Below are 13,136 nucleotides of genomic sequence, written 5' to 3'. Positions count from 1 at the left end.
ATGCAACTGTATACAGGCAAGGGGAATATAGGTGAATGCTCAAACCACAGAGGTTAGGTTTGTTGAGTATACCTGTTAAGTTGTATGGGAGGATCTTAGTTGAGAGGGTGATGGCATATACAGAACACCGGACTGGGGAGGGGCAGTTTAGTTTCAGAGGTGATAGAGGATTTGTGGATCAAGTGTTTAAAGAATGTGTGTGAGAAATACTTAGAAAACCAAATGGATTTGTTTGTGGCATTTACAGATCTGGAGAAGGCATATAATAGGGTTGATAGAGATCCTTTTTGTAGGTCTTAAGAATGTATGGTGTGGGAGAAAAGTTGCTAGAAGCAGGGAGAAGTTTTTATGAAGGGTGTATGGCTTGTATACGAGTTGGAAGAAAGGAGAGCGAATGGTTCCAAGTGAAGGTTGGTCTGTGGCAGGGGTTAGTGATATTACCATGGTTGTTCAGTTTGTTTATGGACTGGATGATAAAGGAGGTAAATGCAAGAGTCTTGGAGAGCGAGGTGACTATGCAGTCTGTGAGGGATGAAAGGGCCTGAGAAGTGTCATTTGTTTGCTGAGGATACAACACTGGTGGAAGATTCAAGTGACAAACTGCATAAGCTGATGACTGAGTTTGGAAGAGTATGTGAAAGGAGAAAGTTGAGTGTGAATGGAAGTAAAAGCAAGGGTATTAGCTTTAGCAGGGTTGAGAGGCAGGTTTGTTGGGATGCGAGTTTAATTGGAGAAAAATTGGAGGAGAAGTATTTTTGGTATCAGAGTGGACATGGCAGCAAATGGAACCATGGAAGCAGAAGTAAGTCTTAGGTTGGAGGAGGGGGCAAAGATCCTGGGAGTGCTGAAGAATGTGTGGAAAGAGAATGTTATCTGGGAAGGGAAAACTAGGTATGATTGAAGGAACAGTGATCCCAGCAATATTATAAGGATGCGAAGCATGGGCTGTAGATAAAGATGTGTGGAGGAGGGTGGATGTGTTGGAAATGAAATGTTTGAGGACAATTAGAAAATAATGAAAGGGTAAGAGAGATGTGTGGTAATGAAAAGAGTGTAATTGAAAGAGCAAAAGAGGGTGCTGAAATGGTTTAGACATATGGAGAAAATGAGAGAGAGGAAAGGTTGACAAAGAGGATATGTGTGTCAGATGTGGAGGGCACAAGGATACCAGATTGGAGGTGGAAGGATGGAGTGAAAAAGATTTTGAGCGATTGGTTACTGAACATGCAGGAGGGTGAAAGGCATGCACGAGAAGAGTGAAATGGGGTTGATGTGCTGTCAGTGGATTGAACCAGAGCATGTGAAGCATCTGGGATAAACCATGGAAAGTTCTATGGGGCCTAGTTGTGGACAGAAAGCTGTGGTTTTGTTACATTACACTACTGCAAGAGAATTGATATGAGCGGGTGTGGCCTTTCTTCATCTGTTCCTGGTGCTACCTTGCTAATATGGGAAACAGTTATGTATGAAAATAAAATTTAAGGAAGAAGCCAGAAAGTAGTTCAGCTTTTATCTCCTTGCATGTATAACTGGCCCTAACTTGCACGTTTTATAAGAAATGTTACAATACAGTATTTTACTCTGATATATGGACTTTCTTCTCCTCTTATTTACCACTTCCCTATCATGGTTTCACTTTGGATACATTAGTGCTGAACTCATTGTATTCTATGACCCCTGATAACATTGATGCATGCACTATGGATTGTAAAGGCATAATTTTCTGCCTTTGGGTTATTGATTTGTAGAGAGAATAGTCTACTTAAAACATTTTTGCCCTAGCTGGAGGTATGCCTTCTCCTGTTAGAATTTAGGTATTTAGGGCTTCAGTTATGGTTAATCTGATGATGGGAAAGAAACCTGTTGATTATGACAAACTTTTTCTTGTATATTCATAGGCATTATACTGAAGTAAACATAGCAATAGTAAGAATGAAGAAACCACAGTAATATCAACCTGCAGACTAACAAAAGTTCATTGTTTTACCATCAGACATCTACCGAATGAACCAGCACTTCATTTTAATTTGGCCAACACCCTGGGAAAGCTCAGTCGATATGAGGAATCTGAATCTCATTTTCTTGTAGCCACAAACCTTGATCCAAGCAATGCCAATTACTGGGCCAATCTTGGTGTTCTGTATCATCGTTGGCGTAAGTATGAACAGGCTGAGAAGTCTTACATTCAGGCCTTGAGGCTTAATCCAACCCTGAAGAGTGCACAAGATAATTTGAGTATGCTACTTAAAGCCACAGGAAAGATTTCTAGATAACAGAAGGTTCAATAAAGTGACTTGCTGATAAACATGTACAGGCAATTATTGGTGATAAGACTGTCAGGCATTTTTATTATGGAGTCAATCATTCTGCAACCCTGTTATTCAGTAATAATTCTCGGAGGGCCCATAGTGCTACACAACACTGTATAATCTTGAATTTTAACAATGAAGAGCTTTGTCGTGTCATAGTATATACTTGGTTTGGAATTAGTTCTTGATGTTTTTATTTCTTTTGCCATCATTTTAAGAAATTAAGTCAAGTGCATCATGAATAGGACAGTATACCAGTTGATTTTTTAGGTTTGCATTTTTTTTTCATATGTCCATATTGTTCTTCCCACATAGATCCGTTGGCACCTTTTTTAGTATGCTTCAGGATATGGGTTCCAACATTATAGAGAGCAAAATATTTATTTTGAGCTGTTACTATGTAGTGTGCTTTCACAATTTTCTTTTTGAAATTTGAAATTCCTCTTACACTGTATTCATTGAACTCTTGTGCATATCATAGTGCCTGTTGTATGATATACCTTGAGTCTTATTTCTTCTCGATGATGCAGTATTTATCTTCAGGATCAGGAAGATACTGAATTGAGATGTGTAATATAGATAATCCCCACAAGACACTCAAAATCACTTTTTACTGAATTCATATAACTGCTTTCATTTTAGATAAAAAATTTTCTTCTTGCCCATTTCTTTGTTAACTATTACATGAAAATTCAGAAATTGGATCAGCTGAGCAGTACTTCTTTTCCACTGGTGACATCATATGCATTTTTCTATATTATCATTATTTGTGATGAAAATTTTTTTGTTATACACTAACACATGTTTAGTTTGTAGAGGATTAGAGAGTAACAGATTTGAAATGTAATGAATGATTATGGACTAGAGCTTGTACAGTCAAAATAAGATACTTAATTTTACCACTTTATAATTGTGGATTCTCAGAGATGAAAAAGATCTTGTTTACTAACTTTGTACTTAGATGTTTGACAGTTATTTTTAATACTTTAGGATTTTAGGAATTGTTGTATTGTCAGACTCTGTGTGGAGTTTATAGTTTATGCTGTAAATTACTTTTTATTTAGCAGATTTTGCCTAAGTTGCTATTCGTGCAAAGAAATATATGATTATGGCAGGAAAGGCAAGCAGTTACAAGATAAAAGAAGAAAGGTTTGAGATGACTCACTGAATTTATTTTTCTACTTATTTATACCTGGATCATCTAGCATCAGTATGTCCTGTTTCAATATAGTACCTGCAAGAGATGGTTTCGTTTTCTGTATCAACTCAAGATAGGAACAAGACTGTGAAGGCTGGAATTAGCCAAATTTTGTTGGCAAGGAGCTTGTTGGAAGATAGCCTGGCTCAAGACTCATAAGGACACTTCAGTGAAATAGTGAAATGGTGTTGGCAAGAGAACTTTTACATAATTTGGTGAGAGGGATATGTGTAGGCAATGTATAGGCAAAGGCAATTTTTCAGTGGATGTAGTGCACTGATCATCCAAGAAGTGGCATATAAGATGAAACTAATTAGATATTAAGAAATGTAGTAGGATGTCAATGAAGTGTCAGTGATATTGAAAATAAAAATGTTAAAGAAGAGATCAGAAGGGGCTTAATCATAGGCTTACATTTTTAGGACAGTATCATTGAGAAGATTCTTTTATTTCATTTGAGATGCATAGATTTTAAGTAGTTAGTAACTGCTTCTGAAGTATTTATGTATATTTACATTTGCCACTTATTGGGGAAAATAGAGGAAGATTACGATAGAATGAAATAGAAGTATGAGGATTATAACAAAACAGGACAAGGATGATAAGGGAAGAGAAAAAGTAGATGAAGAAAGGAATTAATAAAGTGAATATTTTGTGGAAAATAAGGAACTTTTAGGAATGTATTGTAAAGAGTAGGGTTAAGAAATACACTACATAGTAATATATTGGTACTAAATATGTACAGGAGTGATGCAGAAGAAAATAGTGTTGAGAGAAGTCATCCAGCCTCCTTGAAGGGGAAAGTGAGGAATTATACTTAGGAGAGGCCCCAGGATGTGAGGGGGATGTAGCATGCTAGGGAGATTTGTATGGGTAGGAAAACCTGGAGAATCTTATGTCATGTCCATTCCCTGGAAGGGAGTTCCTTGGGTGAATGAGGCATCAGAAATTTAGATAGGTAGATAGATAGATAGATAGATATATAGATAGATGTACTTAAAACCAAGAATAACTGAATGCTCATGATAAGTACACAATTATTTGATTCTCACAAATGATGTGCCTGCCTCTGTTGAATGATCTTCTTCAGTTGAAATTTTGAGTAAACTGTCTTAACTTAACCTCAAGTATCTTAGGATGTGCAAGCAGTTATTGTAGAAGATAGAACATCAAAATTTATTCCAAGTGACTTGACATGTCATTTTTGGATGATATAATTTTAAGACAAATGATAGAATGTTCTTTGGCTGAGGGAATAGATTACTGAGAATTCAATTTTTTATGATATTTGCTTGCCAGTTTTGTTTTAGTTTGAATATGTGAAAGTAGGTGCCAATTTTAGGTTAAACTAACACATATGGGTGCCAATTCTTAGGGTAAGTCATGAGTGCCAAAGTACTGTTGGTACAGGTACTCCCATGAACCTGGAAGTGGCTCAACCAGCAAAGTTTGGTGGATTCAACAAGTAACCTTAAGATTTTTAAGTAAAAACAAAATCGTATTTTCAGATTTTAAGATTTAAGTTACAACATTTGTTTGACATTAAACTTTAATGGATGTGCAGCTTTATGTGTCCATGATAGTACATCCAAAGCAGACCCAGTGTTTCCTCAATTAGTCATTAACTATGTTGCAAAAAAAATTCACATGGAGTCATTGCTTTATATGTATTTTTTGCTCTAGTCTTAATTGTCTTGTAGACATATGGAAACAGTGATCATAATTGTGGCAAAAAACAAACAAAAAAGACCAGTGAAGTGTAACACTTCTACTCTTAAACTGATACATAGTGACCAGAATTACAAGTGGGATAATTACATTTCACTCATTTGCCAATCTTGTCCATATGAACAAGACTTAAGTGATTCACTGCATTGTCTTACATTTTAATGGATTTATTTGACATACCTTATGTTCAGGTCTAATTGTGATTTGTCATTTAAGATGTGTAGTTTGTTATTTCTTTTTAGGCTTGAACAACCATGGACATTGATTCCATAAGAGAAGTGTTTATTCAGATTAAGAATTTAGAAAAAAAATATATTTTAAACATTCATTCTGTTTGCACCTTTTACATTTATGCACTGTATTTTGTGTGATATATAAGTAAATATTAGTATTGATGGGGTTAGAGGCAATGATAAAATAATTTTAGAATGTAGCTGAGTATTTATGGCAGTAAATGATGCTACAAGTCACTGTAAGCCATTTCTAAATACATCATGCAATTCTCATGTTTGTTAATAGCTTTATTAGCCAGCCAACTCTTAACTTGCATCAGCTTGCCCATTGATGTGTAATATTTCCTCATTTGTTTATTGAAGTGAGGCATCATCCTTATATTATTTTTTTCAGTATCATGGTTTTCCACATAAATTCTTATACCTTTTCATTGTCACTAAAATCCCATTTCCATGGGGTGGATCAGATGCTTACAGCCAGTCAGATCACTTACACACATCCTAAATCCACAGTGTATTAAAAGGAAAGCATGAATTTAGACATTTATAGATGTGTCTCTTTTTGCTTCACACACTTAGTTAGCCTATCAAGCAAAGTTTACCTCTCTGTTTACACTGCCTTTATACACACATCCTTTTAATCTGGTCCTAAATCATTCCTCTGGCATTCTCATGTGAAATATCCCTAACCCTAATAATTTATGCCATGGATTCAGTTATCCCTGGGGATAGGGGATTAAGAATACTTCCCACGTATTCCCTGCGTGTCGTAGAAGGCGACTAAAAGGGGAGGGAGCGGGGGGCTGGAAATCCTCCCCTCTCGTTTTTTTTTTTTTCCAAAAGAAGGAACAGAGAATTGGGCCAGGTGAGGGTATTCCCTCAAAGGCCCAGTCCTCTGTTCTTAATGCTACCTCGCTAATGCGGGAAATGGCGAATAGTTTAAAAGAAAAAGGATTCAGTTATTCTACAGTCTACCTCTTCTCATGGTTACACTAAAAGTACAACTTCATATCTTCTTGACCAGCCTGTCAACTGTCATTCATTTTGCATGACCATACCATCCAAAGAAATTTTTTTACCATCACCTTGCTATTGATTTCTAATGATACCTTGCCACATCTAAATTGTTCACTCTTCAAGTTCCCTTACTCCATCTCATTTTTGACCTCCAGATCTGCATAATTTTGGGTTTCACTTCCATACATCAGAATTGGGGTAATTACTCCATGCAAAATTTTTGCACATTCTGCACCTACATTCTTTCAACTCAAGACTTTCAGTTCATCTCCATTTTTCTGCCTTGCATTTTTAGCATTTTCTCTACTATCCTTACTGAACTTTACTCACAAATACCTGAACCCATCCACAGCTCCCAGTTCTTCATAATGCAGACTATCATTTCCTTGAAATTCCATTCCTTTTAAAAGTAGTTTTTCTTTTGTTCACATTCTTTTTAGCATCTTTCTCTTACATATGGAATTGAAGCAGCCCACCTTTCTACCAGATTCCCCTTGATTTAACTGATTTATAACATCAGTAGCAACTTCCACTGTGTTTCACTATGACTCAGTAGTTCACTTACTATTACCCCATATTGCTCTCACTCCATATTATTTCCCATACTTAAAATCATTAAAGATCCATGGTGGCATCATGCAGCCTTATTTCACTCATATCATTACTCACTGTCTAAAGTGCATTACTTTACTTCCATTTTAAAACAACTTTCAGTAGTCCTCCGTGCATACTACATACAACTGCATCTGCCAAGGGAGATTTCCAGTTCAGGTTAACATGCATTTTTTTATATCATAAATACAGCATGGAACCACAGAAGCAGAGGTGAGTCACAGGGTGGGGGAGGGGGTGAAGGTTCGGGGAGCGTTGAAGAATGTGTGGAAGGTGAGAACGTTATCTTGGAGAGCAAAGATGGGTATGTTTGAAGGAATAGTGGTTCCAACAATGTTATATGGTTGCAGGGCATGGGCTATAGATAGGGTTGTGCAGAGGAGGGTGGATGCATTGGAAATGAAATGTTTGAGGACAATATGTGGTGTGAGGTGGTTAGATCGAGTAAGTAAGGAAAGGGTAAGAGAGATGTGTGGTGATAAAAACAGTGTGGTTGAGAGAGCAGAAAAGGGTGTATTGAAATGGTTTGGTCACATTGAGAGAATGAGTGAGGAAAAATTGACAAAGTGGATATATGTGTCAAAGAGAGGGAACAAGAAGTGGGAGACCAAATTGGAGGTGGAAGGATGGAGTGAAAAAGATTTTGAGCAATCAAGGCCTGAACATACAGGAGGGTGAAAGGCATGCAAGGAATAGAGTGAATTGGAATGATGTGGTATACCAGGGTCGACATGCTGTCAATGGATTGAACCAGGGCATGTGAAGCATTTGGGGTAAACCATGGAAGGTTTTGTGGGGCCTGGATGTGAAAAGGGAGCTGTGGTTTTGGTGCATTACACATGACGGCTAAAGAATGAGTGTGAACGAATGTGGCCTTTGTTGTCTTTTCCTAGCACTACCTCAAGTGCACATGGAGGGAGGGGGGTGCTATTTCATGTGGCGAGATGGTGATGGGAATGGATGATTGTAGCAAGGATGAATATGTACAAGTGTGTAAATGTATATGTCTGTGTATGTATATATATTTATACGTTGAAATGTATAGGTATGTATATGTGCGTGTGTGGGCGTTTATGTATATACATGTGTAAGTGGGTGGGTTGGATCATTCTTTCATCTGTTTCCTTGTGCTACCTTGCTAATGCAGGAGACAGCGACTAAGTATAATAAAAAATGAATAGCATACAATTTCTCGTCTCTCAATTAGTTTTTTCACGACATAAAGGTGAAAATCTGGTCTACATTCCTTCTTTCTTTTGTAATCCACTTTGCTCTAAAGCTACAAGGGGTTCACTAATCCTTGTAACTTTATTTTTCAGTACTGTACCTCATGCCATGGTAATTATGCTGAGATGACATATTTCTCTATAATTCTTATGATTCCTTTAACTTCCTTTACCATCTTTCCAGGCATCTTCTCCAGATCAACTAAACAGTTTCCTGGTCATCACTTCACACATACTCTCAACTTTTCCATTCTCTCTCTTGTAATTTTTTCCGCTACCTTATATTTATTCTTTTATCTACTTACCTCTAATTCTGATTTACTTATGACACTAATGTTTTTCACCATCATTATCGATCATGTCTCCGAGGTATTTTCATTACCTTCAACAAATATCATCTTTTGTCACTCACATTTTCCCAGACTTGCTTAGTATACTTTTGTTCCTTACATACACATTTTATCTACAGCTGTTTTCCACTTGCCACAATAATGAGTTGTTCTTTTTATCTTACTATAAAAAGGCAGTCCTGTATTCTATTTGTAGGCATGCAAAGTAAGTAACCAGATGTACTAGAAAATGGCAGTCATATCTTTTGTTTGTAGACATGCCAAGAAAGTAGCCAGATGCACAATAACTAACCCCCATGGCAGGATAGAAATTATTAGCTGCTGAGATGATATATTTTTAGGAAAAGTATGTTTTTGTTGAGCAGGAAGGTTTTGCCAGCATTATTGGAGGTACAAAGAGAAAAATGACTAAGATAAATGGTTATACCACCAAACATTGCTCTCCACAGGAGTAAACAGATGAGGCTCTCCTTTATTCCTGTACTACATCTTTGAACTAATTTTTGCAAGACTGTATTCTACTCTGTCTTATTTGTTGGCCTCTTCCAGATACTCTTTCTTTTCAGCAAACTTTCTTAAATCTTCATTCTACCTACTCTTCCAGATTCTCTTTTTCAGCAAACTTTCTTAAATCTTCATTCTACCTATCTTTCCATGGACTATACATACAATTCTTGCACACCTTTGTGGCAGTCTCTTAATATATTCTCAACTGCCTCCACCTTACCTCAACCCTTGTGGATTCTCTCATTATTCAATTTTTTTCATTCTTATTTCTAGATCTATACCATGTAAAATGAAAAGCAAACCTACATGTTACTACTGCATGATCTGTCAAGCTCTTCCTCAAACTCTTTCTTAAACTACACAGTGCTGTTATGAAATCTATTAGTATTCTTTTGTACCAGAAACAGATCATTCATACCCTCATCAACCCACCTTGTTTACCTTGCATATATAGGAATCATTATATATGAACCATACATTTTTAGCACTTATACTGTAACTTATTTTTAGATTCCCTTCTTTTTAAAAAATGAATTATAGTTTAAAAGATGAACAGTACTGCCTTTCTGTATGTGATTAGCATTGCATAATTTCATGCTAAGTGCATTGATTCATTTAGAATCAAAAGATTGTATCATCACTTTTTGGCTTATATGTTGCTGAACATATCACAGTTTTTCACTTAAAACCTGTTAAGAGCTTTAAATTTTTCACCTGATGTATTTTTTTTTTTACATACATCCATGAAGTAACCCCAGTTTAATCCAGAGGGAAAGAGGCTGGTGCTGAAGTAGAATATGGATTGCAGTATCTGCACAATGAACCTGGGTTTCTGTGCTGTGTTGTAGAAGGCTACTAAAGGGGGCAGGAGCAGTAAACTGGAAACCATCTCCTCCTTGTATTTCAATTTCTAAAATGGGAAACAGAAGTTGATGTACTATCAATGGAGTGAACCAGGGCATGTGAAGTATCTAGGGCAAACCATGGAAAGGTCTGTAGGGCCTGGACGTGGATAGGGAGCTGTGGTTTTGGTACATTATGAATGATAGCTAGACTGAGTGTGAATGAATTGGGCCCTTTTTGTCTTTCTTCCTGGCACTATCTTGCTGAAGCAGGGGGTAGAGATGCTGTTTCCTGTAGGGTGGGGTGTACCAGGAATGGATGAAGGCAAGCAAGTATGAATATGTACATGTGTATATCCTGGGGATTGGGAAGAAAGAATACTTCTCACGCATTCCCGCGTGTCATAGAAGGCAACTAAAGGGAACAGGTGTGGGGGGCTAGCAACCCTCCCCTCGTATTTTAACTTTCTAAAAGGGGAAATTGAAGAGAGACTCATGCGTGGAGTGCTCATCCTCCTTGAAGGCTCAGATTGGGGTGTCTAAATGTGTGTGAATGTAACCAAGATGAGGAAAAAGGAGAGATAGGTAGTATGTTTGAGGAAAGGAACCTGGATGTTTTGGCTCAGTGAAACGAAGCTCAAGGGTAAAGGGGAAGAGTGTTTTGGGAATGTTTTGGGAGTAAAGTCAGGGGTTGGTGAGAGGACAAGAGCAAAGGAAGGAGTAGCACTACTCCTGAAACAGTTGTGGGAATATGTGATAGAGTGTAAGAAAGTAAACTCTAGATTGATATGGGTAAAACTGAAAGTGGATGGTGAAAGATGGGTGATTATTGGTGCCTATGCACCTGGGCATGAGAAGAAAGATCATGGGAGGCAAGTGTTTTGGGAGCAGCTGAGTGAGTGTGTTAGTAGTTTTGATGCAAGAGACTGGGTTATAGTGATGGGTGATTTGAATGCAAAGGTAGGTAATGTGGCAGTTGAGGGAATAATTGGTGTACATGGGGTGCTCAGTGTAGTAGATGGAAATAGTGAGGAGCTTGTAGATTTGTGTGCTGAAAAAGGACTGGTGATTGGGAATCCTGGTTTAAAATGGGAGGGTCAGGGAAAATGGTTTGGTTAACAGAGAATGAAAACTTTGCCAGGTAGTTGAAAACTTTGCAGAAGATGAAAGCCGGAAATGCGGCGGGTTTGTATGCTATTGCAGTGGAATTTGTTAAAAAAGAGAGTGACTGTGTTGTTGACTGGTTGCTGAAGGATATTCAAAGGGGCTGTTAATATGTTTATACTGAGTAGTTGGGAGCCCCTCATGAAGTCAAACTAACTGCACAAAGCAAAGCCTTGTTGCATAACCACCGGTTCTTTTAAGACTTCACCTTTTTTTTTTCAAAAGCTTTTTCATGTTCTTAAGGCTAAATAAAGCAACATGACCATTAAGAGAGCAACAAGGAAGGTGGTCTACTTGCCATCTGTATATTTTTCTCTCCTAGGATTAACATCCGTCCTTCATTCCAAACTCCTCTTTACATAACCATTATCATTCAGTCTTTACTACTACTAGGGCAAGTAAATTATGGACAATGGATTTTCTTTGCTAAAATTATTGATATTTCCGTAACACTGTGGAGCACAATGTCGTGTGTAGCAATTTAAAGATGTACAAATATATTCTTTGTTTAAAGTTTGTTTTCAGAGAAAGTTCTGAAATAACTATGGATAATTCTGCTATGAATTTATAGTTCTTTGGTGTCGTAACTGGACAGATCTACCTAAAATGTGTTCATGGTCTTCCCTCGCACCTCGAAGCTTAGGAACACTTCGCTTTCATGTTTTTCCGATTATTTATGACACGGCATATTTTAAGAAGTTTTTAGCTTCCAAAATTCATAACTTCCCTTGCCTCTATTTTCCCTTTCATTAACCACTTTATATTTCAATTAAAGTCTGGCCTTCATGTGAGGATTTGTCCGTCATGGAGCCTGATAAAAAGACAGACGTCTAGACTTCTCGAGTCGCATTGATAACAGCACCTCTGCTTATTAGATCACTAGTCAAGTATCTTAATTCTTCACAGATATAGAGATTGATAAAAGTGATTCTAAGAACGAATGAAGGCATCTTGCCAGAACTTGCTATTTATCAAGATGTGGAAAAACAGCCTCCAAACACCGACATATATAAATGAGAGCGAACTAATTCGATCAATGACGTGAAAGAAAAATACCTTTAATTGTTTAACAAGCTAAAGTGAAATACAGCACTCGATGAATTGGTCGAGACACTGAGGGATGCAATTGGTCAGTTGGTACATGACAGCTTACGAACGTATGATTTAGCGGGAACATTAGCAGACGACTTCCTTTTGCCAGGAACCTTGTCACAAAGTTAGTGTTCTTTCTGTTTAATTATTACTTTTAGTTCCCTATATCAGTTTAACATTATTACTTCACTGGATTTTATTTTTTTTTCTAACTTTAGAGAATGATGCTTCCCGAGGTCATTTCATAAATTCAGCCGATGGTGAAACACTTGTCGAGTGCACTAGGAACAGGTTTGCAAGGCCCTTCAGACCTTTCCATGGTCTCCCATGACTGCTCCATATGCTTTGGTTAAGTCCATTGAAGGCACGTCGCCCCCTGTATACCAATCGCTCTAATTCACTTCATTTCATGCACGCCTTTCGCTCAGGCCCATATATATATATATATATATATATATATATATATATATATATATATATATATATATATATGTAAATTTTCTAACTCGTATCTCCCGTCTCTTCCCCTCAACTTCTGACGCATATCCCCTCTAATGTCGACCTCTACACACTCTACCCCCCCCCCCCCCCCCCATATGTCCAAGCCATTTTAGCACACATCTAAAGGTTTCTCATCCAAACCCTACTTATTACAGCACCCCTCCCATACCCTATCATTTCTTACTCGATCAACCCTCACACCACATATATTGTCCTCAAACATTCAATTTCCAATACATTCAGTATTTCCTCACAGAGCCCACCCCAATCACCCGTACAACACTGTTGGGATACTATACTATACCATCAAACATGCTCAGAATGTCTTTGCCCTTCAAATTTGCCAAGACAGTATGA

At 37.5% G+C, this 13,136-nt stretch overlaps 2 protein-coding genes across 4 annotated transcripts in view; one reads left to right on the top strand and one right to left on the bottom strand.

The window, feature by feature from the left end:
• Positions 1–5,745, top strand: part of LOC139759066 (protein O-mannosyl-transferase F38B6.6-like) — an 83,922-nt gene extending 78,177 nt beyond the window's left edge. For all 3 annotated transcript variants that reach the window (XM_071680993.1, XM_071680994.1, XM_071680996.1), the window contains one exon: positions 1,994–5,745. In XM_071680993.1, the coding sequence (XP_071537094.1) occupies positions 1,994–2,273 (280 nt within the window). In that variant the 3' untranslated portion in view covers positions 2,274–5,745. The remainder of the gene's footprint in view (positions 1–1,993) is intronic.
• Positions 1–13,136, bottom strand: part of LOC139759070 (palmitoyltransferase ZDHHC3) — a 306,923-nt gene that overhangs the window by 148,239 nt on the left and 145,548 nt on the right. The gene's annotated exons all lie outside the window — the stretch shown is intronic.

Source organism: Panulirus ornatus, chromosome 32 (assembly GCF_036320965.1).
Source record: "Panulirus ornatus isolate Po-2019 chromosome 32, ASM3632096v1, whole genome shotgun sequence".
NCBI lineage: Eukaryota > Metazoa > Arthropoda > Malacostraca > Decapoda > Palinuridae > Panulirus > Panulirus ornatus.
Note: the sequence above shows the minus strand (reverse complement) of the source record. Positions and strands in the feature narration are given on the sequence as shown.